At 32.7% G+C, this 20846-nt stretch overlaps 3 protein-coding genes across 3 annotated transcripts; all 3 read right to left on the reverse strand.

Annotated features, from left to right (window-relative positions):
• Positions 1–7622: 7622 nt before the first annotated feature.
• On the reverse strand, positions 7623–9393 carry LOC134279185 (uncharacterized). Its single transcript, XM_062761536.1, has 6 exons — positions 9295–9393; positions 8856–8999; positions 8500–8590; positions 8258–8402; positions 7876–8060; positions 7623–7687 (listed from the first exon to the last, which is right to left on the reverse strand). Exons 1-6 carry the CDS (start codon positions 9391–9393, stop codon positions 7623–7625), a joined length of 729 nt encoding a protein of 242 aa, XP_062617520.1.
• Positions 9394–11143: 1750 nt separating this feature from the next.
• Positions 11144–13794, reverse strand: LOC134279184 (expansin-YoaJ-like). The gene is made up of 6 exons (XM_062761535.1): positions 13551–13794; positions 12946–13089; positions 12602–12692; positions 12040–12184; positions 11674–11858; positions 11144–11344 (listed from the first exon to the last, which is right to left on the reverse strand). The coding sequence occupies exons 1-6, from the start codon at positions 13641–13643 to the stop codon at positions 11280–11282; spliced, it is 723 nt and encodes a 240-aa protein (XP_062617519.1). The 5' UTR covers positions 13644–13794; the 3' UTR covers positions 11144–11279.
• Positions 13795–15460: 1666 nt separating this feature from the next.
• LOC134279186 (mucin-2-like) lies at positions 15461–17659 on the reverse strand. The gene is made up of 3 exons (XM_062761537.1): positions 17464–17659; positions 16191–16637; positions 15461–16051 (listed from the first exon to the last, which is right to left on the reverse strand). Exons 1-3 carry the CDS (start codon positions 17617–17619, stop codon positions 15461–15463), a joined length of 1194 nt encoding a protein of 397 aa, XP_062617521.1. The 5' UTR covers positions 17620–17659.
• Between the last annotated feature and the right edge of the window lie 3187 nt (positions 17660–20846).

The following is a 20846-nucleotide window of genomic DNA, read 5'->3' on the forward strand; positions in this document are numbered from 1 at the left end:
CAACGAATAAAAATATTGTCATAAAACTGTTCTTTTGGATCTCTTTAACTCATTTCTGTTTTATCATGATGCTTGTTTGTTTTTTAAAAAGATATATCATGCATTGCTACAGATGTATTTTCAATCCTTAGTATATTTTTTGTCTGTCTGCATTGTTTTAAAATGCTTTAGGTCTAAAAATCAGTGAGTATTAAACAATTAAAGTATATTAGATGAGAAGTTGTAAAAGATGATGTTGCTTTAGGTTATATGGCCATTTTTGTCCATGTTTTAACCTTCGTGTTCCTTAACAGTGTCTTTGACCTTGGCTATTCTCAAATGTAACGCTAATAAAATAGAGACTGTAAAATTTGTTGAAAACCATGCATGCCTCGTTGAAAAAGATCAAAATATATAACAAACTTACTGAAATCTCAATTAAATCAAATCATGCAAACATGTTCATCAAAGCGGCCTTCTCTAATTGAAATAAGAAAAGTCCTACCGCTTTCTAAGAAAATGCTTAAAATTAGAAGCATTTCAAGGAGCATAAGGTGTCATCAAAACAAACCTTGGTATGTAACGTCCTAATGAAACAGAGGAAGAGAAATAACCACTTGTTGTATATGGTCTTCTAGCTATATTTATTACAAGTTAGTTATGTCTCTTCCATTTGTAATATTTATTTTCATTTCAGTCCATGACTCTTTCTCTTTTTTTTTTGAAATATAAAGTATTTCTTAAAAATGAAATAAATATGATAATAATTGTATCCACTTCATATCATGCTGCTTGAATTTTAAATTTACTCTTGACGCCATTTTTAATTTCATATCATGACAGAAAATTCATTCCAAAAGTTTTGTGTACTATTTAAGATATAAACATACAATTAAGATTTTTTTTTTTTAGATTTATCTGATTTTTCCTCGATCTATTGGTATGATCCCTGCTTTATTTTATTGATAGTCTAATCAATTCTTAGATTCTTATTTATGTGTTTTTAACAACATATAATCAAAAAATTACCACTCCTTCTGCAGAGAGATTTGTCTAGTTAGAATTAGGCCAAGTTCCTAAAGTCGCCTGTAATCTCTATACGTGGACTGATTTCACAAAAAATGAAGCCTGTTCAAATTCTGATTCTTTTGGCTTTTGTTGTCGTGGCTCATTCAGCTCGTTGGTAAGATATATTAATCTTTCTTTTTTAAAAGCATTTGAAATTAATTTATTTTTTAAAAAATCTCAAGGATGACAGAATGGACATGCAGATTCCCCTTAATTCAATTCTTTTAATAATTTGAATAAAGAAATTATTTTGCTTTACCTGAAAAAAAGAACCAATAATATTAATATTGAATTGTTTTATTGCTTGAAACATCTTAAATAAGCTACAGCATTACATATACCTTTAGTAAGGCATGCATTTATTTTCAGGACTCGTGAAGACTGTCATTATGCAGAAACAGAAGAGGCTTGTAAATCTGTTTACCTTGGTTACCGATGTCATTTTTCTGTAGATGATAACAGATGTTGCTGCCCACGTATATTTCCAGGTACAAAAGTTAATTAAACTAGAGTTTTAATTAATTAAAAAATGATTAGACCTTACGGACCGATAGTTAAATGAAAGTACATGTACATTCAAATTCTTACGAAAGAAAAAAATAATATATCTGTAAACGAAGTAGAGTGTATCGCTCGAATACGTTACTTATTATGTTATATATTATCATTGAGTTCTGTTTTAAGTTTATATTGATAGGATTGCAAAACTTTCTATGAAAGCAATTTCAATTTTTATCTAGCTGCACTTAATGCACATAACAAAATTTTTTTGTAGAAAATTGTTTAGTTTATTAGTTCTATACTTACTTATATATTAGAAACGCACTAAAGTAACCATATTTTGACTACATTCTGCTTGTGTTCAGGAAATTAATTTCACCAAACTGCTTTATTCTTTGAGCGTTTTCTGTGCTGGTAGTAATACTCGAAGTTTTTATTTTTGGAAATTTCGAAACCACCAACACTTTGGTTGAGAAAATTGCTACACAAATTACTCTTAGCCAATGGTAGCAAAGTTTCGGACCATATCACTATTAAGATTTTCAGTTTGACCAGGGTCACTTAATAAACTTTGCAACTGTAAATTCTTTAATGTAATAATGTACATTTTGTGTCCTACTAAGTTACATTTTTAACAGGTAAAAGAACATTCCCTTGCTTTGGGAAAGACGAAAGCCATTGTCATTTACCTTGTCATATGACAGAGGATGGGACCTGCTGTTGGTGTCCACTGGTTGGTTAAAATATGTCACGTGGTCTGCATTTGCATTCGACATAATTTTCACTTTATAAATAGTTACAACCATTTTTATGTGGTTTTAATTTATATGTATGAAATTCACAGCAGTTGGGATATAATGACCTCGTCAGCAAATACATTTTATCATTGAGTCAAATGCTGACTGACATTTTTCATACCAATTGTTAGTCCATTATTTATACACTGAATTGACGCCGGACCGATCTTTCCGTTATTTCCCGATCGTGACAAAGAACACACGGCGGGTGTGACCGGTCGGCAAGGAATGCTCACTCCTCCATGGCACTTGATCCCACCTCTGATGTTTTGGAGGTCCAAAAAAAAAGAGGTTTGCTCTGCTCCTAATTTGTATTGTTTTATGGACTTTGATATTGAATACTGTTCGTTATCTCAATATATTTCATTGCAATAGGTTAAACTTACTAGTATATTTTTTTGTTACGGACTCGATATAATACCACGATCGTTGTGCCGTAGAAGACATATCCACTTAGTGGCTTTAAATTCCAACGGAAAATTATTGCATGTTCATTGAGCATAAAAAGTATGCAAATTTGATACAGGACCAGATATGAGATATGAACTGAGTATTGTAGCCCACCCACTTTATCAGTTGATTGAAAGCTAGGTATAAGCCCCTGATGGTAGGACAAAGATGGTGATATATTGAAATTGGTTTATATCCTCGAATTTTTTTTTTTACATATCGACTTCTCGAAAGTAAACTCTTTGCCAGTCTAATTGAAATTACTCCTTTCATCTCGCTCTTCTTTAATCTATAGTGGATTGATCTTTTCACGAGAGACAAATAGATAAACGAAGAGCAAGATAAAAGCTCTACTATTAAGTAGATTGATTCTTTGCATTGTTATAATGAGCAGGTAGCCTATCAAGGATTGAAATTCATGCCCCCTCGGTCTTATTTGGGCCCAGGGTAGGAATCAGATGATAAAGTTCGGTTTACAATGTACTTTTGATAATAATATTAATTACTGAACATTTAAGAAGCATAATGTACAGTGTATACAGGTACCTAAAGCTCTGTTCCAAAAGCGGAGGATGATGTATAAGTTGATCATAAATCGAAAATGCGATGTATCTTTATCTTCCGGAAACAAATTTAAATTTATAAAGATAACTTAAAAATCAAAGAGATATTGATCATATCCGATATAAGAAGCTTATAATACGCAGATAACCTTCAAGGCCTTTGGACCTATTGTTTTAAATAGAAGCTCTCATGCATATGAAGTTAATAGCTCTCAGTTGATTGATAGAGCAAGAGCATGTTCTATAGTACAATTACTAGTATTAAAAAAAACGAGATACATGTAGACTGTTGAAAAAAGTTAATGATAAAGGGTATAAAAAATTAGCTTATGTCAACATTTCAGAAATTCTATGGTCGATACAAAGGCCTTGATTGAAAATATACTCAGTCGTTAGGTCCAATGTTGACTGACGTTCTCAAACGTATTCTTAGGCCATTATTTTCACACAGAATTTTCTACGGAGTTTTGTGTGTAACCGATCATACAAGGCACAAGGCGGGTATGACCACTCGGCAAAGGATGTCTATTACTCTTTGTCGCCTGATTCCTCCTCTGTTTTCAAAAGTTCGTAATGCTTATAGTTTGCATTGTTTAAATAGACTTTTGAGGATAATAACTACTAGTATTAGTTTCTCTTATTTGTTCCGTATTTCGAAAATTTATTAGAAAAAGACGACAACTGTAACCTTATAACAAAACTAACGAGGAACGTACAATATACACATCATCTGGATACTAGTATGTTGAATGTGTCTCCCAATACGCGAGTTTCGAGATTGTAACTCTCCTGCGATAGAGGCGCAAAAAGTATCCATTTCAGTATGGAGGTGGGACAGTTTGTTTATGTATACAAACGCGCATAAATAAATGAACGATGTTTATGGCTTTTAAAATTTAATTAATGTTATAGAAAGATAAAATGTTAAGCAGTGATGCGTTTTATGATTTTATCAAGCTCAATTGTGTATATTTACATATCTACTTTCAATTATAGGGTACTTGAAAACGAAATAAACGTCGTGGTCTTTATAAAAAGTAAAAGATTTTCTAGATTGTACAAACATTGAATTCTCTAAAAAGTAAGTGTTCTTTTGAAGTTATGATAAGGTAAAAAATCCATGTGTCATTTAGATTGCCGACATGTAATGATCAGATTCATGTTTACCGTATTTATTAGAGGTCCATATATCTCTTCCCTCGTCTGAAAAGTCTCACATCCTCTGAATTGTCTTTTTTGTTCCGATGTTTTGCTTTAAAAAATGACACCTTTACTTTAATTCGGTTATTCTCAAGTTGAACAGTGCATCTTTACAATTATAGTTAGATGAACCAGTATATCGATGATGCGATATATCCAATAATAAATATCTGTCCCACCTGTTTGTTTACGCGACAACCAAACTTCCCTCCTCAACGAAAGAGCGCACCAAGGGAGATAATCTCGAAACTTGCGTATTGATTCGATACGCAAGAACATGCTCTACGTACAATCAATTTCTAAAACGAGGCAACTATTCACAAACATGATGAAATAATATCAACAGTCTCGTTTAAGGGGGCCGACTATAGTTTCCATTGCGCAATATTTCGCGCATCATGGTAAAATGAAGCGTATTTACTGTTTTAATGCAACTTTTTTCGCTTAATTATTAAAATTAAACAAAATTAAGAAATTATAGGTATAAAAATGTAATTACAATTTGATATAACTGATTTTTTAACCGATTTTGCAATTGATAGGTAGGTTAACGTCGTTGCAGTGTGTTTTTGACGTTATGATAATCTGTAGCTCTTAAAGAAAGGGATAATAAAAATATCATTAAAGAAAAAGTAAAAAACAGATGCTCTTGAAATTCAAAATATAGAAATTTGAGAATATCTCCAATATTTTTATTATGTTTTCATGTGAATCCATGGTGTATGTCATATTTTGTATTATACTCTATAAAAATAGTAAAATTTGCTAATTTTTTGCATTTTGAGATCCCCCCTCTGGTAACAAGACGGTAGAATTTTGTGTTTCTTACATATATTGCATAATATAGTATTATTCATCAAATATTATAGTTTGAACAAAATGTCTATTGTAGTATTTGTATAATTTGCTTTAAAGTGCTAAAAATTGGCATTTTCCTATATAATCCTATAGTAAATGTACCTGTATTTTGAGACGGTCCCTCAAAAATACCTGGACGATAGATTTCCCCCAAACTTTGCATGTACACTGAAGTTAATGTTAGTTATTTATGATATAAAAATGAAGAGTTTTGCTATTGTAGTTTTCATATAATAAAACTATAGTCGGCCCCCTTAAATCTACATTTCTTAAGTTCTTGGTCGATACAATGATATGTCAGCAAATACAGTTTATGAAAAATCGAATGCTGACTGGCATTTACACACAGAATTGTCTACGAATGTTTTCATATGACCGATCAGAACAAGGAGCACATGACAATAGTGATCGGTCGGCATTTGATGCCTTCTTCTCCATGTCACCTAATCTCAACTCTAATGATTTTATATTTACATGCTTTCTCCGAAACAATTTTGTTTCGAAGTTGTTTACTGTTCCTTATCTCCACATCAGACTGCAAAGTTCCAAAACTACGTGGCATGCGTTTAAATATCTGTATTTGCATTTTTTTGTGAATATTTGGATTTAAATTAACTTTATGAAAAGCTTTTCATTTTAGAGAGTGTAAACAAACAAAAAAAAAAAAAAAAAATTCGGTTCTTCAATATACGAAGAGTCGATATTGTCACAACGTTTCCTTAGTGCAAGGCATAATGACTTATCTAAAATTAGTAAAATGAAAACGCAAGGCAAATATTTCACGATCAGTTTATTCTGTTGATAAAGTGAGTTAACATTAATTTGTTATGTAAACTTAACTTTATTGAGACGTGTTAACAACAAAAAAACTGCACCTTAAAGCTGAACACGATAGCAGCAGGAATAAGTCCGCCATATTCACTTGGTTTCTCGCTATATCTGAAGACCCTTCTTTAAAGCCGCTCACTTAGTCACTTTTCAGTATAATGGGTAGACACCGGTGTAGACAAATATATGTTCGAAAATAACTGTGTACTTTTTCTAATGCAGGGGAGAAAAGGAAGAAACTTGCAACTGTTGCACAGGGCCGTGCATTATATAAACGAACGCAGATGTACATAACTGCAATTGAATGAAAACAAGGGTAATGTAAGATAGCCTTCACGAACACGTGTCGCCATTACACGCCGATACCCGTGACAATGAAGAAATCTGGTATAACGTATAACGAATGCGAAAGGTAAACCCTGATACTAATATTGTGGATAGTATGATCGAAAATGGCGTTAGCCTACTTACGAATCGTGTTCAGCTTTAAAACATCATTTTACAAGTACATAAATATACATTCATATTTGGTAAATTATATTCATAAGCTTAATCACAGTAAGCTTTAACAATGTTTACCGAATAGAAAAAAAAATAATTGTGCTTTTCGTTTTTAAAAGTTTGCTTTGCTAAAAGAAAGAGGAGGAGAGAGCCCGAAGTCTCTGAATTCCGAGGAAGAATTTTCTTGAAAATGAATTTAAAATAATTTTAAAAATTCTCTCAAAAAACCTTTTGTTCGTTACTTAATGTTGCCGTATAATGACAAAATGCTTTCTATGATGTTCGAAAATCGACCGCTCTGCAATCAATCTTATTTATATTTACAACTTTTTAACACTTAAATCAAATTAGGCTTATTGTGAAATTTGGAATGGAAATTTAAATATATTGTATGCAGTCAAACATTCATTTTACTTAATAAACATACGTTAAATTAAAAGAAAAAAGATTTTTGATATCGTTATACTTTCACCAATATAACCTATGCATTGTGCAATGGAAAAATTTATCAAAATACATGTATAAAAAAGAATAATTCTCTGAAAATTTTAATTATTGTGTATAAATGGTGCTTCTATCAACAATTTGATAGTTGCTTTTTCATTTTAAAAATTATTTTTTGGCGAAAAAAATTAGTAAAGTTTCAGTGAAGTTTTGCATAATATCAATTGTCACTTTAACAAAATTCATTCTATGTAAATAATTTCTTAAGACAGCTAATATGGAATTCAGCTGGACGTATTTTTGGTGAATAATTAAATGTTGCATTATCTAAAAAAAAAAAAAAAAAAAAAAACTACTTAATTCATCATTTAAATCCATACAAGATGACCCAAAACTTATTCGTATCGAAACCGTTTTTCTCTTTCATGGAAATTTACTTAGGTAAGTTGGGATCAAATTCAAATTGTTTTCCTTGGCCTTGCAAGACAACTCCATTTACTGAAATTGAAAATAGGTTAAATCAGTGGATCTGAAGATAATTAAATAAAACATCCAAACAATCTTACTTTTACTAAATAAAATAAATAAATGAACAAATGCATAAATAAATGCATATTTATTGTATTCAGTACATTCCAAAGATGGTGCTTTATAGATTTTTTTTGTTTTTGTTTTAAAATACTTGCCTAATTCGGGCACAGAGTCAACGACTCTATCTCCATTAGTGGCAGTAAGTCGAATGAGGAAAGGCGCCTTGACAGGTCTCTCAATAGGATCCACACCAAATGTCCAGAATCCATCATGGGTGTGAGCAAGGGTGGCCCAATTTTGCCACTTCGGTTGAAAGAATTCTACTTTCGTGGCAGGAATTCTACAAAGATTTTGGACAGTTAATTAATGATAAAAAAGATACCCTTTTTTATTTGAAATGAAGAAAACCTAGAAATGATCTATTTATTAAAAATCATTATGTAACAATTAAAATTTTAAGAATGTACCGAAAGTATTTCTAAATCCTTCCATGTAGTAATTGTCTCGTCCTTTTATTATATTTTTTTTTATACTTGCCTTGCATTTCTGACTTGAAGCTTGATGTAATAAGGACTGCTCCCTTGAAATTTGTACTCTAGTGTTGAGTTTCCTACAGGACATTGTATGGCCTGCATTTCCATTCCTAACAACCCATCCACATTCTCAGGTAATGCAGGTACCCCTAAATCAAAGAAGAAAGAAACCTTGTCTACTGCATATAGAAACCTTTAGATATAAAAAAAAAATCGAGAAAAAAATCTGAATTAAAATTTACCTACCAGGCATACAGTTGGGACAAAAATCCTTGACAAAAACTGTAAATGTTCCATCGATCGGCAAGCCTCCATTATATTTACCTGACATGTTTACCTGCAAAATAAAGTTATAAGGTAAAATACCAAAACTGAAATTCGTGTTTTAATTGAGCTCGTGATTTTATATTCCGTAAAAAGTTATCTTTCATGAAAAAAAATCTTAAAATACTGGTAAGTTTTGATTTTTACATATTTACCCAGCATGCTTAAAATATGCACAAAATGGACGAGTTAAGATCACAAAACAGGCAAATTCGGGTAATACATGAAAAGGCATGGTTTCTTTAAAAAAAAAAAAAAAGTTGCTCAGCAAAACATACCCTATAGCAGACGCCACATCCATATCCACTGTAAAACTGACCAGCGTTGATGGCTATCGTCCTATCGATGTTCTGTGCAACGGGGGGCATGCTTGGAGGATCGTAGCTACACGTCCCTCCGTGGGTAGCTTCATAAAACATTCCCTGTCCAAAAATGAAAAAGAAAATGACAGAATTTTTGATTTAATGATTTATCTTCGTCCGACACCTGTAACGTCTACATTCTGAAAACTACAGAATGTAAAGAATTACTTATTGCTCGTCGTTTTAAAAACAAAATGAGATCAATATTTTTTGAGAATACAGAAAAGGTCCAAAAACTTGAAGCAGTACGAAACATAATAGCCCCCCTCCCCCCAGCTGAAAGAAATTTCAAAAATGTAGAGGAAATGAACAACTACCTTAAGATTGAAAAGGGTTTTCATTCTACTATACTCACATTTCCTTGATATTTGTATCGATAGAGATCTAGAACATCCCTGTTTGTTGTTTGAGCCTGCACTATTCCAAACACGAGAAAAAATATGGCTACAGCCATCGTGAAAACAGAAATAATAAACAAGGCGTATTTTCCGTGAGATTTTCATCACTGTTTAGCCTGTTTTATTGTTTTTATATAGATTAACAATTTGTTTCAAGCACGACTTGTCAGCAACAGTCGAAAGAACGCAAAGATGTCAGTCCCCTGCAAACACGAAGATGGCGGACACAATAAAAATGTCATGGTCACAGTACAGGTGTCTTCTTTCTTTGTACATGGAGTTTATAAATAATCTCAATTGGAAGAACGATCAATTATCGAGATATATTTAGATGAAAATTAAAAAAGAACGTTGAACCCCTGTTTATTTACAAAGAAATCTCAAAACATAATGATTATTTGTAAACAATTCTATGTAGAAAAAATAAAAGTGTATCTATTAATATATCACAATTTCGGTACGTTTAATTGTACGGCTCATTATTTTTATTCTACTTTAGAGGAACTTTGATATTGCAAGTGGAAATTCAACTTATTCTCATAGTTACCTTTCTAAACAGAAATTCTTTAAAATAGATTTAAATATTCTCAATATATTTCCGACAATCAAATGAATTTTAATTAACATTCCTATGGTTCCTTACTACATAGAACCCCTTAGTTTGATAAGAAGGTAATTCTACCAAGTCTCTTTCTGCATTTCTCTACTTTACTGCAATGAGGGAAAAACTTTATAAGACAAGATGTGTTTGTGAAACACTATGCGCCCGGCAGCAACAAAATTCGAAAAAGCTATTTTTAGCATATAGGTCACAGTCAAGGTCACATAATCATAGTTCTTTGTGTCATTTGAAAGCACTTAATTAGTGGAGTATGCATACCAAATATGAAGTCTCTATCTCCTATGGTTCGAAAGTTATGGCGAAGTTCGAAAAAGCTATTTTTAGCATATAGGATACAGTCAAGGTTAAAAGGTCATTGACCTTGTTGTCAGTTGAAAGTGCTTTTAAATTAGTGGAGTATGCATACCAAAGATGAAGTCTCTATCTCTCACGGTTCAAAGTTATGGCGAAAGTTCGCAAAACAATATACGCCCTGAATATTGGTGTACATCAGGTGTGGATACTTAAACACGCCATGGAACTTTTAAGAACCATAATAAAATTTGAAATCACATAATTTTTACAAAACCTTACGATTTTCATCACTTCACACAATTATTTGCAAGACCGTTTATTAAAAACATTCTGATTGTGTATACAAATCTTCGAAGTTGATAATTAAATGATGCCCGAGTTCCTGATTGACATTACTGAGTATCAATATACCAGTAGTTTTTGGAGTTTAAGCCCTCCTACAATATGTCAAAATTTCGCTGTTTAGGCCATTATTTACTGAACGAACTATCTACATATAATTTCATTTTCCCCGATCAGGACAAAGGACAGACGGTTGGTTTGAGCGGTCGACAGAGGTTGTCCACTCCTTTATCCCACCTCTGATGTGTTTAGATGTCCATGTTTGCTCATCTCCTGATTTGTATTTTTATTGGAATATTGAGCATAGTTACTCCCTATCATCTTTATATTTCATTACAAACTCCATTGTCTACAGATTTTTATGTTTGCCTGATCATGACAAAAAGTACTGTGTTACCGGTCTAGAGGGGATGTTTACTCCTCTATGTCTTCCAGTCCCATCTCTCTCTTTCTCTCTCTAACAATTAATATAACTATGTACTATCGAGATATATTCAAAACATGAATTCACTCTGTATTATAGTGGATAAAATGATGTAGAAAAAATGAAGCTTCTATTCCAATTTATTATAACTATTTGATCATCCAAGAATAGAGTATTCATTTATAAAGCACCACATACATAATTCAAATTTTAAACACTTTTTATGAAACAAGATGACTGGATTTACAGTGGATGTAATGTTAATGAGGTAAGGAGGAATCCAGGCTGAATTGTACTCCGTCTCCATGTATAACAGCGTCGTTTGCTGAAAATATAAGACATTTCGTGTCAGCAAGCTATATGGAAAATACTAGCATGTAAAATAAAAAGATGCTTTCGAAATCGTATATCTTTAAAATACATGTATGTTTAAAACGCTAAAAAAAAAAAGACTTGGTTCAACTTGGATCCCTCTTTTAAAAAATATAAATGAACATAAAAGGTAAAAGCAACTTTAAAAAAAATTAACATTACAAATCCAAAAGCTGATAAAATAATACATGTATTTTATAAATTAATGATTCTTTTTATTTAATCTGTTTATCAATAAAAAATTGGAATGGGTCAAAGGAGCACCATTTTCTTGATATTTACCCAGTCTGGGGATGTGGTCCACCACGGTTTCTCCATTGGCTGCGGTCAGGCGTACTCTAATTGGAGTGACCACTGGTTTATCAATATGGTCATTGCCGAATATCCAGAATCCGTCTGAAGTGTGACGTAAAGCTGACCATCTTTGAGACTTTAGTTGATACATCTCCACTTTGGTAGCCGGGATTCTGTCACAAGATCATATTTTTCCTTAATAAAGCTTTGGTGAAATTATGTTTCTATATAATTTAAGTTAGGGATTGATCTTATATACGAAAGAGTTTGAAAGAAATATGTCAGCATTGTTGTAATTTTTGACTGATTATGTTTTTAGTTAATTTTGATCAAGCTATCATTTTTCTATCTCACCTTGCATTTCGTATTTGTAATTTCAGATACCAGTTATTACTGCCTTGGAATTTGTATTCGATTTTGGTGTTTCCGACTGGACACTGGATGGCCTGAATTTGGATCTTCCATCTTCCGTCTCCATTCTCAGCCAAGTCCAAAGAGCCTTATAGCAAAGTAAAGTACTGTTGCATAATTTTATAAGGGTACTAGTAACTAATATTTTCAATTCAATCAATGAATTGACTATTTAAAAGGATTGAGTGGTTTTTTTTTTAAAATTAATTATCTGAGAGTAAAGAGACTTTGATTAAACACTACTCGGAATCAATGCCCATACTAATTCAGGGTTGTTATAAAATAATGTAATTAGCAATGTAATTCATGAATATAAATTTTTCTGGTTTAGTAATAAATGTCATGAATGTGGAGTTAAAAATTTTGTATCGGTACATGTAAATGTAAATCAATTGTAGTAATCCAGAGGAAGAATATCTCTGTCTCTACAGTAGCTTTCTCATTAATAAAGTGGTCAGCCAAAGATAAACTGGACACCTCTGTACCCTTTAAGATAAGAACTGACCGGCGTGACATTCCGGACAGAGGTCCTTGACGTAGACGGTAAAGGTTCCAGTTATTGGGTCATTGCCAGCTCCCTGGCCAGTTCCATGAACCTTGAAAAGATGCAATTTAATTTAAAATTTTTTTCCCCTTAAAATGTCAATCAATCCGAAAAGAATTTTTAACGTAACAAACAATAGTTAATGGAATGAAACACGTTGAAAATTCACATAAAATAGAACAAAAAGGTAAGGCTACTTAGTCTTAACTACGGACATTTGCAAAATCTATGTTAATTGCTTGAAACAAAAAAATAATTTTTTCTCCACTATAGAAAACAACTAATGCAGCCTGTTTGGTACTCACTCTGAAACACATTCCACATGACAGAGATCCATAGAACTGGGGAGCATTCAGGGCCACCAACTTGTCTAGTTTACTGGCCACGGGGGGCATACTGGGTGGGGGGTAGCTACAGGTACCACCTGTTCCAGCCCCGTAGTAGGTACCCTAAAATAATAAAGTGGCAAAGTTGTTTAAAAACACAATTCAAAATAAATATAAACTTGTTTTCCATACCCATAAAATCATTTTTAAGAGTCAAATAAAGGTACCGAAAAGTTTTCGCAATTGTTTATTACACGAGTCGAAATTTGCAGTTGCAGTGTACAAATTATAGACACGTGGAGCAGTGTCTTCTAGTTCCATGGAATAAAAAAAAAAATTCTGAACTTAAGAGTTAACTAAGTCTGTTGGTTGACACTAATTAACCCGATAAGAAAAAGTTTTTGCGTCTGTTTCATCCTCCGGTTTTTACAAATTGTTAACCACTAACTTTTCTTAAAATAATTAAATTTTTACCATCTCAAATCAGTTAAAATGTTAGCATTGATATTTACACAAAACTTTAAAAATACAGTGAAAACAACATTTTTTCAAATAAATAATACAATTACATAGATGATACTTACATCGCCGCTATATTTCTGGTGATACAAGTTGAGAATCCCTTGGTGTGCTCCCTCTAGTAAACCAAAGACAGAAAACAGAATCAGTAAAGTCATGGTCTACCAATAACCTACAGGACTTTTATCGTTCTCTACAGCCCTTAGGCAGGAATTTATCGTACCAGGTATAAAGAGGGGCTATTTATATTACCACATACCATTAGAGACACCCTACGTGCCGGTGTTGACCGGATCTGTGATTCAGAAATAAGATGTATACTAAACGTCTCGTTCATCAAAATGTATCCTGGTACTTTGACTATGTTTTTTTTTTTTAACTGAACTATCATTTTTCATTCATGTTCATGTAACGCCATTTTCTATCAAATCTGTCATATTTCTCTCAAATATGTGAAGCACCAAATTAACAAAAATTAAAATAATTGATATCTTCGCATAATAGTATATAAACCACTTAACGAGTTGAATAAATAAAATCTCCAAATTGCAGAAGTTCTACTTATGCTTTAATTAATTTCAAACTAATGAACAGTGATTGAGCTAAAAAATATAAAAACAATATAATTCTATAAAACAAGCCTAAAATACAAGGCCTTAAGAAATTCCAGAGTTAGGGTCAGGTGTCTTGAAGGAGTGAACATCTCCTGTAGACGGTCATGCACGCCATGAAACCCTATGTGTATTGATTTGGTTGACGGAATATTCCGCATTCAGATTTAGTATAAAAACAAAGGCCTATCAATTTGAATAAATACAGGCTTGTCAAAATACGAACAAATTACAAATTTTAATATTACTTACAAGGTCATTTTAATGACTGCAGAATTTAAGAAACGCTGAATTTGAACGAGGTTGTTGAATTTCCTGACCTTTGCATTAACTTTTCTGTTAGTTATCTGTTTCAATTAAAAAAAAGTTCGTTGTATAAATTGTAGAAAAGTTGTATGTTTCGATGTATTTACTTTTGGAAAATTTGGTTGATTTTTAATTAGAATAAAGGTCCTTTAGAGTTTTTGAAAAATGCCACTTCTAGAATATGCTTAGTGAACAAGTTTCTCCTTTATATATCAGTTAATAGTTAGGTGTAAATGCAACTTTCTTATCTGTCTTTAATTCAATTTAAGATATGTGGAATTGTTTTGAAGAAAGGTGTAATATAACTGAAGATATATGCAAATACTTAAAATTAAAGATTAAGAAAAATTGATAAAAGATGAAATCAATTGAATTGAAGCTAGGTTAAATTGAAATGTACCTATCTTTAAATCATTTGTAGAAATGTTTCATTATCAATTGTGCCTACCTGGTGTAAAGATATACTTTAAATTCACACCCAACTGTAATTGAATTTGGAGAAGCCAGTAAAAGCGTCCCCTATTAAAACCGTCCCAGTCAAAGCGTCCCTTGATTTTGGTCAAAACACCACTTATAGAACTTTACAGTAAAATGATGTTACAAAACCACCCCCAAATATTGGCGAGAGAGTCTCCTTATAGAATTTTACAGTAAAATGATGTTACAAAACCGCCCTCAATACCAGCAGTTTCGTCATAATTTCGCAAGTTCTTTGGTCGATTCAATAACCTTGTCAGCAAATACTATTTATCAAACGTTTTTCTTACTAATTGTTTGGGCATTAAAGACACACTGAATTGTCGACGGATTTTTCCGTTAAGTCAAGATCGTGACAAGGAACACACGCCGGATGTGACCGGTTAGCAGGGGATGCTCACTCCTCCATGGTACCTGATACCACCTCTGATGTTTTGGAGGTCTGAGTTTGCTCTGCTCCAAATTTGTATTGTTTAATGGACTTTTGAGCTTGAATACTGTTCGCGATCTCCATATATTTTATTGAAATTAATCGTAAAAACTATGCATGTAAACGTTTTATGGTTGGAGTAAATCTTAAATCATCTACGTAGGTTTTCCAAAGTAATTTTATTACACCTACCTGTAAGTGCTTCAGTAGTAGGCGGTTGTGTTGGCACTGCTGTTGAGGGTCGTTTTGTTGGTGCTACAGTTAAAGGTTGTTGTGTTGGTGCTGCGGTCGAAGGTTGCTGTGTTGGTGCTGCAGTTGAAGGTTGCTGTGTTGGTGCTGCAGTTGAATGTTGCTGAGTTGTTGGTGCTGCAGTTGAGGGTTGTTGTGTTGGTGCTGCAGTTGAGGGTTGTTGTGTTGGTGCTGCAGTTGAAGGTTGTTGAGTTGTTGGTGCTGCAGTTGAGGGTTGTTGAGTTGGTGCTGCAGTCGAAGGTTGCTGTGTTGGGGCCGCTGTCGAAGGTTGCTGTGTTGGTGCTTTGGTGGTTGGTGTTGGCATTGAAGTTGAAGGTCTGGGTGTCAGAGTTTGGCCATTTCTATTAATAGTACACGTTCCAGTTGGCATAGGAAGAGTATCAAAGTCAACTTGAAACCTCAGATTTATTTCATTTTGCCTCGCAGGCCATCTGCTTTTTAACTTATACCATAGCCCGTTTGTCTGTTGATCTTCAATATCCATTGTCCAATCCTATAACAAACATAATTCTTTAAGTTAAAATCAATCTACTTTTATAAAATTTGATTTCTAGTTACCCAGAGTTAGTGCGGATAGTATGATAGAAATTGAGATAGTCTAGTTATCAAGTAAATGAATACACTTCTGATACCGTCATGTCAGAAGTTTCTTTGTCAAATTCCAATATGATATTATAGGAGTTAAGAACTGGGTTAATCTGGAATGTACAGATTCCGGTCATTCTATAGCGATTTCCAACACTCCAATGTTGTCCCTCTACGGATATCGGTATGACGTCAGGAAATGATCTTGATATTGCTGTTGTAGATGATCGTGGTCCTGACGTTGCAGTGGGTTGTTGTGTAACTGACGTGGTACTTGCTTGTGGTGACGCTGACGCATGCGTAGTGGGTGATTGTGTTGTTGTAGATGGTGGTGTTATGTTACTGATGCATCTTCCCTTCGGAAACCTCTTCTTGCTACCTCTGTATGTCAAAATGAATTCTGCTTTAAGCATCGTGTTGGAATATGGATATTTGCTTGATAATTCATATGCCCGTCCCTTATTTAGTATTTTGTCGATGTTCATGATCCATATCTGTTTGAAAAAAATTAAAAAGATAAGCTTTATTGACTATATATGTTAAAAATGCCATTTTTGAACATTTATTTCAGAATTTGACGGAGTGAATCCTGTCACTGTCACAAACTTTTGTTCCGAATAGACAAGGATTGTTCAGAATGATTGGGTATTAACAGAAATGAAAACAAATTCATCATACATCTAGCCCTATATGGCCCTTTATACAGAGAGCAGCTGAAACATCACTGTTTAGAGTAATCATTCGTCACTGGTGTAGACGGAGGATGCTGTATCACTCATGGCGAAAAACAGACACTTTGTGCTTCAGAGTAAGATAACAAAAAATTTACAACAGTTGCGCAGGTCAGTGCAGTATACAAACAAAAATATGCGTAACTGCAATAAAATTTAATCAATTGTAATGCTAGATAACCAGCAGGAACATGGGTCGCCATTCCACGCCAATACTCGTGACAATAAAGCAGCCAAGTGTAACGGATGCGAAGAGTATACACCGGTGCTGATATTATAGATAGTAAATAGTAATATCAAAAATATGTAAAATGACGTAAGTCTATTCATATACTAGTCGTGTTCAGCTTAATTTTCTTTGTGTATGTTAGGATGCACGTAGTTTAGTAGTTTTCTAAAGAGTTCAGCTGCAAATTGATTTATAATGGTTGAGTGATGAAAAGAGGAGTATGCATATCCTGAGGCTAGCTAAAGAGCTTTACAACATATAAAGATCACATTTGTCATGGATCATTGTATGCTTATTTTTTTTTCTTTTTAATAAGTAGAAAAGAGATGAAATTTGCGAATTGATTAAAAAATATCCTACCTGAAGATTTCTAGTAGGTTTGTTAAAGATGAGGTCTATTTTAATTTCTCCCGCGTCTCTGGATTCGTTCAGTTCGAACACGCACCATCCTTTCATTTTCCGTGCAGTCCTTGTATCTCCCCAAACATTCCCATTCTTTACGGGTACCTCGTACATTGCACTCACACCCACCCATAAAGCCGTTAGTATTGATAAAATATACCTGGATTAGAAGGAAATTTCTCATTTGAGTTACTAAGCATGAAGAAATTTCAAATTAATAAAATGCACTTCATTGTTAGCTGGTAGTTAATTCATGATACTGGTTGGTGACTTGGTTCCTCTTGCTTGGAATTTGACAAAAGTTCGTTTAGTTTATATTCAAAAAGGAAAATCTGAGATAGGGTGGATATAGTAAATGGTGATGGGAGTTTAAAAAAAACGTAAATATTTTGAATAGGAGCTGCTATTTTACAAATCAAAAGTTAAATTAAAGAAAAAAGGATTTTACCTAAAGGCTTATACGACAGGACAACGATAAAAACTTAACATCGAAGTCTTACGCATGAAACTGTTCCAAGTGTATAATCGTTTTCTTTAAAAAAAAAATCTCAGTTTAAAAAATTTAGTGACCTGTCTACAGTAGATTTGCTGTCTGTGACAATTTTTATAAAATGCAAGATATGTATTGCAATCGAATTTTCATGACAGTACTGTCAGAAACTTGCATGTTCCAAGCCAAAATCTGAAGTTGGCACACCTATCAATTTTACTGATTTTTTTAATATAAAAATTAGCTATAAAAATTAGGTACACTGTATTACATACTCTTTGTTAATCAAAAATTTCAGTAAAATTGGTAGATATAGGATTCCTATGCTTAAGTTTAGAAAAAAATATGCATAAGATATTATCAAGCAAAACTTACTTCATTATGTCTTTTACTAGTGTTTCTCTTCGATTCTCCTTTTCAGTTTGCTTTTTTCTCCTGTGCTTACTTTTTGATGGTCAGTTTCAAGAGAACCTCTATTTATATCCTTTAAGAAGTTTTCTTTGGGTCATCAAAATAAGGTTATGCCGTATCTTTATTTAAATCTCAAGTCCAGTCTTTTATTTTTGTTTGGGTAAAAAGTTTCAATGCAATTCGTGCGTTAACGTTGTGATTCAAGGGTACGGTCAGTTTGTTTGAAATGTATACATGTGTTTATTTGGATAAGTTATTAGTTGTCCTAAATTGCTGCATGAAAAATTTAATAGAAACAAAGATGGAATTGAAAAAAAAGGAATTTACAAATGAATTGGAATATTGAGCTTTCATTTATATATGAACACATGATTTGAGAGATATCCTAAGTATTATCATGTAACAAAGCATTTATATGACGATTTCTGGATTTTGTTAATGCATGGTATACTACGCATGCAATAGCCGGGTTTTCAACATACAGGTGTATGTATTATCGTCCGCTAATTATTTATCAATTATTTTTCATTGATCTTAAACCAAAATCACTTACACTTATGATTACAAGAGTTTATATTTTTTGAAAGAGTTTAATTTAATTTTTGATTGGTTTATTTAAAAAAAAAAACAGTGTCGGAATGCCATTGTTTTCAATAGGTTGCCATTTAAGTAAGGAGGAATTTTATTTTTGATTTAAATATTTGTCATATTTTACCACAGAGATTAACATATAATTTATATTTGAATAATCTACTAGATAAAGACGTTAATGGTAACCTAACAATAAAGCTTTAAGATAAACGGGATGACTTCAACTTTCCATCGTCAACTCTTTCTTATATACAGCAACATTAGCCAACATAACCTTATCAACCACATATGGGTTTTTTGTCTTCCATTTGTTAAGATATAACGCAAGGGAATGCTCGAATATGAACAAAGTTTAAAGAAGCATGCTATTAACAAACAAGTAGATGAAAAGACTGTCTCAACCGTCTCGTTCAAAGTCAGCATATCCCAAGTTCTATGGTCGGTACAATGATCTTGTTTGCAAGAACAACCTGTCACCATCTCGAATGCTGACTGACTTATGCCATTATTAACACACTGAATTGTCTACCGATTTTTCCATTTTTCCCAAAAAGACAAAGAGCATATGACGGGTTTGAAAGGAAGACAAGGTATGCATACTCTTCCATGGCACCTGATCCCACATCTAATGTATTTATACGTCCTTGTTTGCTCTGCTCCTGATTTATACTGTTTTTAAATGAACTTTCGAACATTATTCCTATTTGATATTCTCGCATTTCATATCTAAGTCATTACACTCGGATACTCAGTATATTATTTGCTAATTGTTGTAACTGTCTTCACATACAGTGCACATACAATGATTTTTTTTTTAAATACATTTTCAGCTTTATCTATTCGTTTTTCAACTAATACATGTAACCAACATCATTATCATGTATTACCAAGGTAGACCTGGTTAATTTTACTGTCATATTAGGATTAAAAATATATATTTTAGCATGCTTTATAATAGTCTTGTTTAATCTTTTTACATCCATGTAGATGTCAGTATCAGCTGATAAATCATCCCAATCCACAGTGTTCGTTATCTCAATATAAATCGTAATTGTCTAGATTTAATAACCAATTTCGCGTTTGAATGAATGAGAATTACATTCGCATATATATAAATAAGAAAGTGACAGCATATACCATGGTCCAGGAAACACTATCGCCTACGCTTTTTTCCATAATATTACTATCATTAATTGTGATAACATTAAGAATTGTAGGATATTCTTTAAGTTTGTTCGATTGATTAGGTCATAATATACATTGTGATTCTATTTATAAGATAATCAGGTGATTATTGTTGGGTCAGTAAATTTGCATTGAAATCAGTATAGTATACGTCTATACGATAAAACCACAATGTTAATTGCTAAAAATGTTTAATATGAATTCCAAAATACGAATTTTATTTTGGAAAGTTTTTTTTCGGGGAAAATCCCTTTTAAAAAAAAACAGTCTCAATGGAATCTTTTGGCAAAGATGTATTAGCATGTAAAAAGTAAACATGGCGGGAAATTATGAAGTTATTGAAAAAGTCGAAAAATTACCTCTTGTCATTGACACACATGCATGAACAATGTATCAACCATTATTAACCATTTGAAGAAGTATTAACTTCTTTAAGCTCCTTGTATGAATCATGGACATATTGACTCAGAGATTTGTGAATCATTTACTTGTTTACAGCTGAACCCTTGCTAATGAATTGGTAAATATCAACAATCGTTAAATATGTCGTAATTACGACGGGTGATCAAAAAGTTCGCGAACTATCTCTATATCTAGAAAACCACAATTCAGATTAGAATAAAATTTTGTACATACATAGCCATACACAAGTTCTATAAACAGC

The sequence above is a fragment of the Saccostrea cucullata genome, unplaced genomic scaffold, assembly GCF_032062105.1.
Source record: "Saccostrea cucullata isolate Sc308-1 unplaced genomic scaffold, CSIRO_AGI_Scuc_v1 ctg229, whole genome shotgun sequence".
NCBI classification, from domain to species: domain Eukaryota; kingdom Metazoa; phylum Mollusca; class Bivalvia; order Ostreida; family Ostreidae; genus Saccostrea; species Saccostrea cuccullata.

Excerpts from the sequence above, each read along its gene's own strand:
- LOC134279185 (XM_062761536.1), bottom strand. The coding sequence starts at position 9,393 with ATGGCTGTAGCCATATTTTTTCTCGTGTTTGGAATAGTGCAGGCTCAA. Across the intron at positions 9,000-9,294 it reads GATACAAATATCAAGGAAAT|GGAATGTTTTATGAAGCTAC; the intron begins GTGAGTATAGTA and ends ATTTTTGGACAG. Across the intron at positions 8,061-8,257 it reads CTTCAAGTCAGAAATGCAAG|AATTCCTGCCACGAAAGTAG; the intron begins GCAAGTATAAAA and ends AAATCTTTGTAG.
- LOC134279184 (XM_062761535.1), bottom strand. The coding sequence starts at position 13,643 with ATGACTTTACTGATTCTGTTTTCTGTCTTTGGTTTACTAGAGGGAGCA. Across the intron at positions 13,090-13,550 it reads ACCAGAAATATAGCGGCGAT|GGTACCTACTACGGGGCTGG; the intron begins GTAAGTATCATC and ends TTATTATTTTAG. Across the intron at positions 11,345-11,673 it reads GGACCACATCCCCAGACTGG|CAAACGACGCTGTTATACAT; the intron begins GTAAATATCAAG and ends TTATATTTTCAG.
- LOC134279186 (XM_062761537.1), bottom strand. The coding sequence starts at position 17,619 with ATGTACGAGGTACCCGTAAAGAATGGGAATGTTTGGGGAGATACAAGG. Across the intron at positions 16,638-17,463 it reads AACCTACTAGAAATCTTCAG|ATATGGATCATGAACATCGA; the intron begins GTAGGATATTTT and ends TTTTTCAAACAG. Across the intron at positions 16,052-16,190 it reads AAGAAACTTCTGACATGACG|GATTGGACAATGGATATTGA; the intron begins GTATCAGAAGTG and ends TGTTTGTTATAG.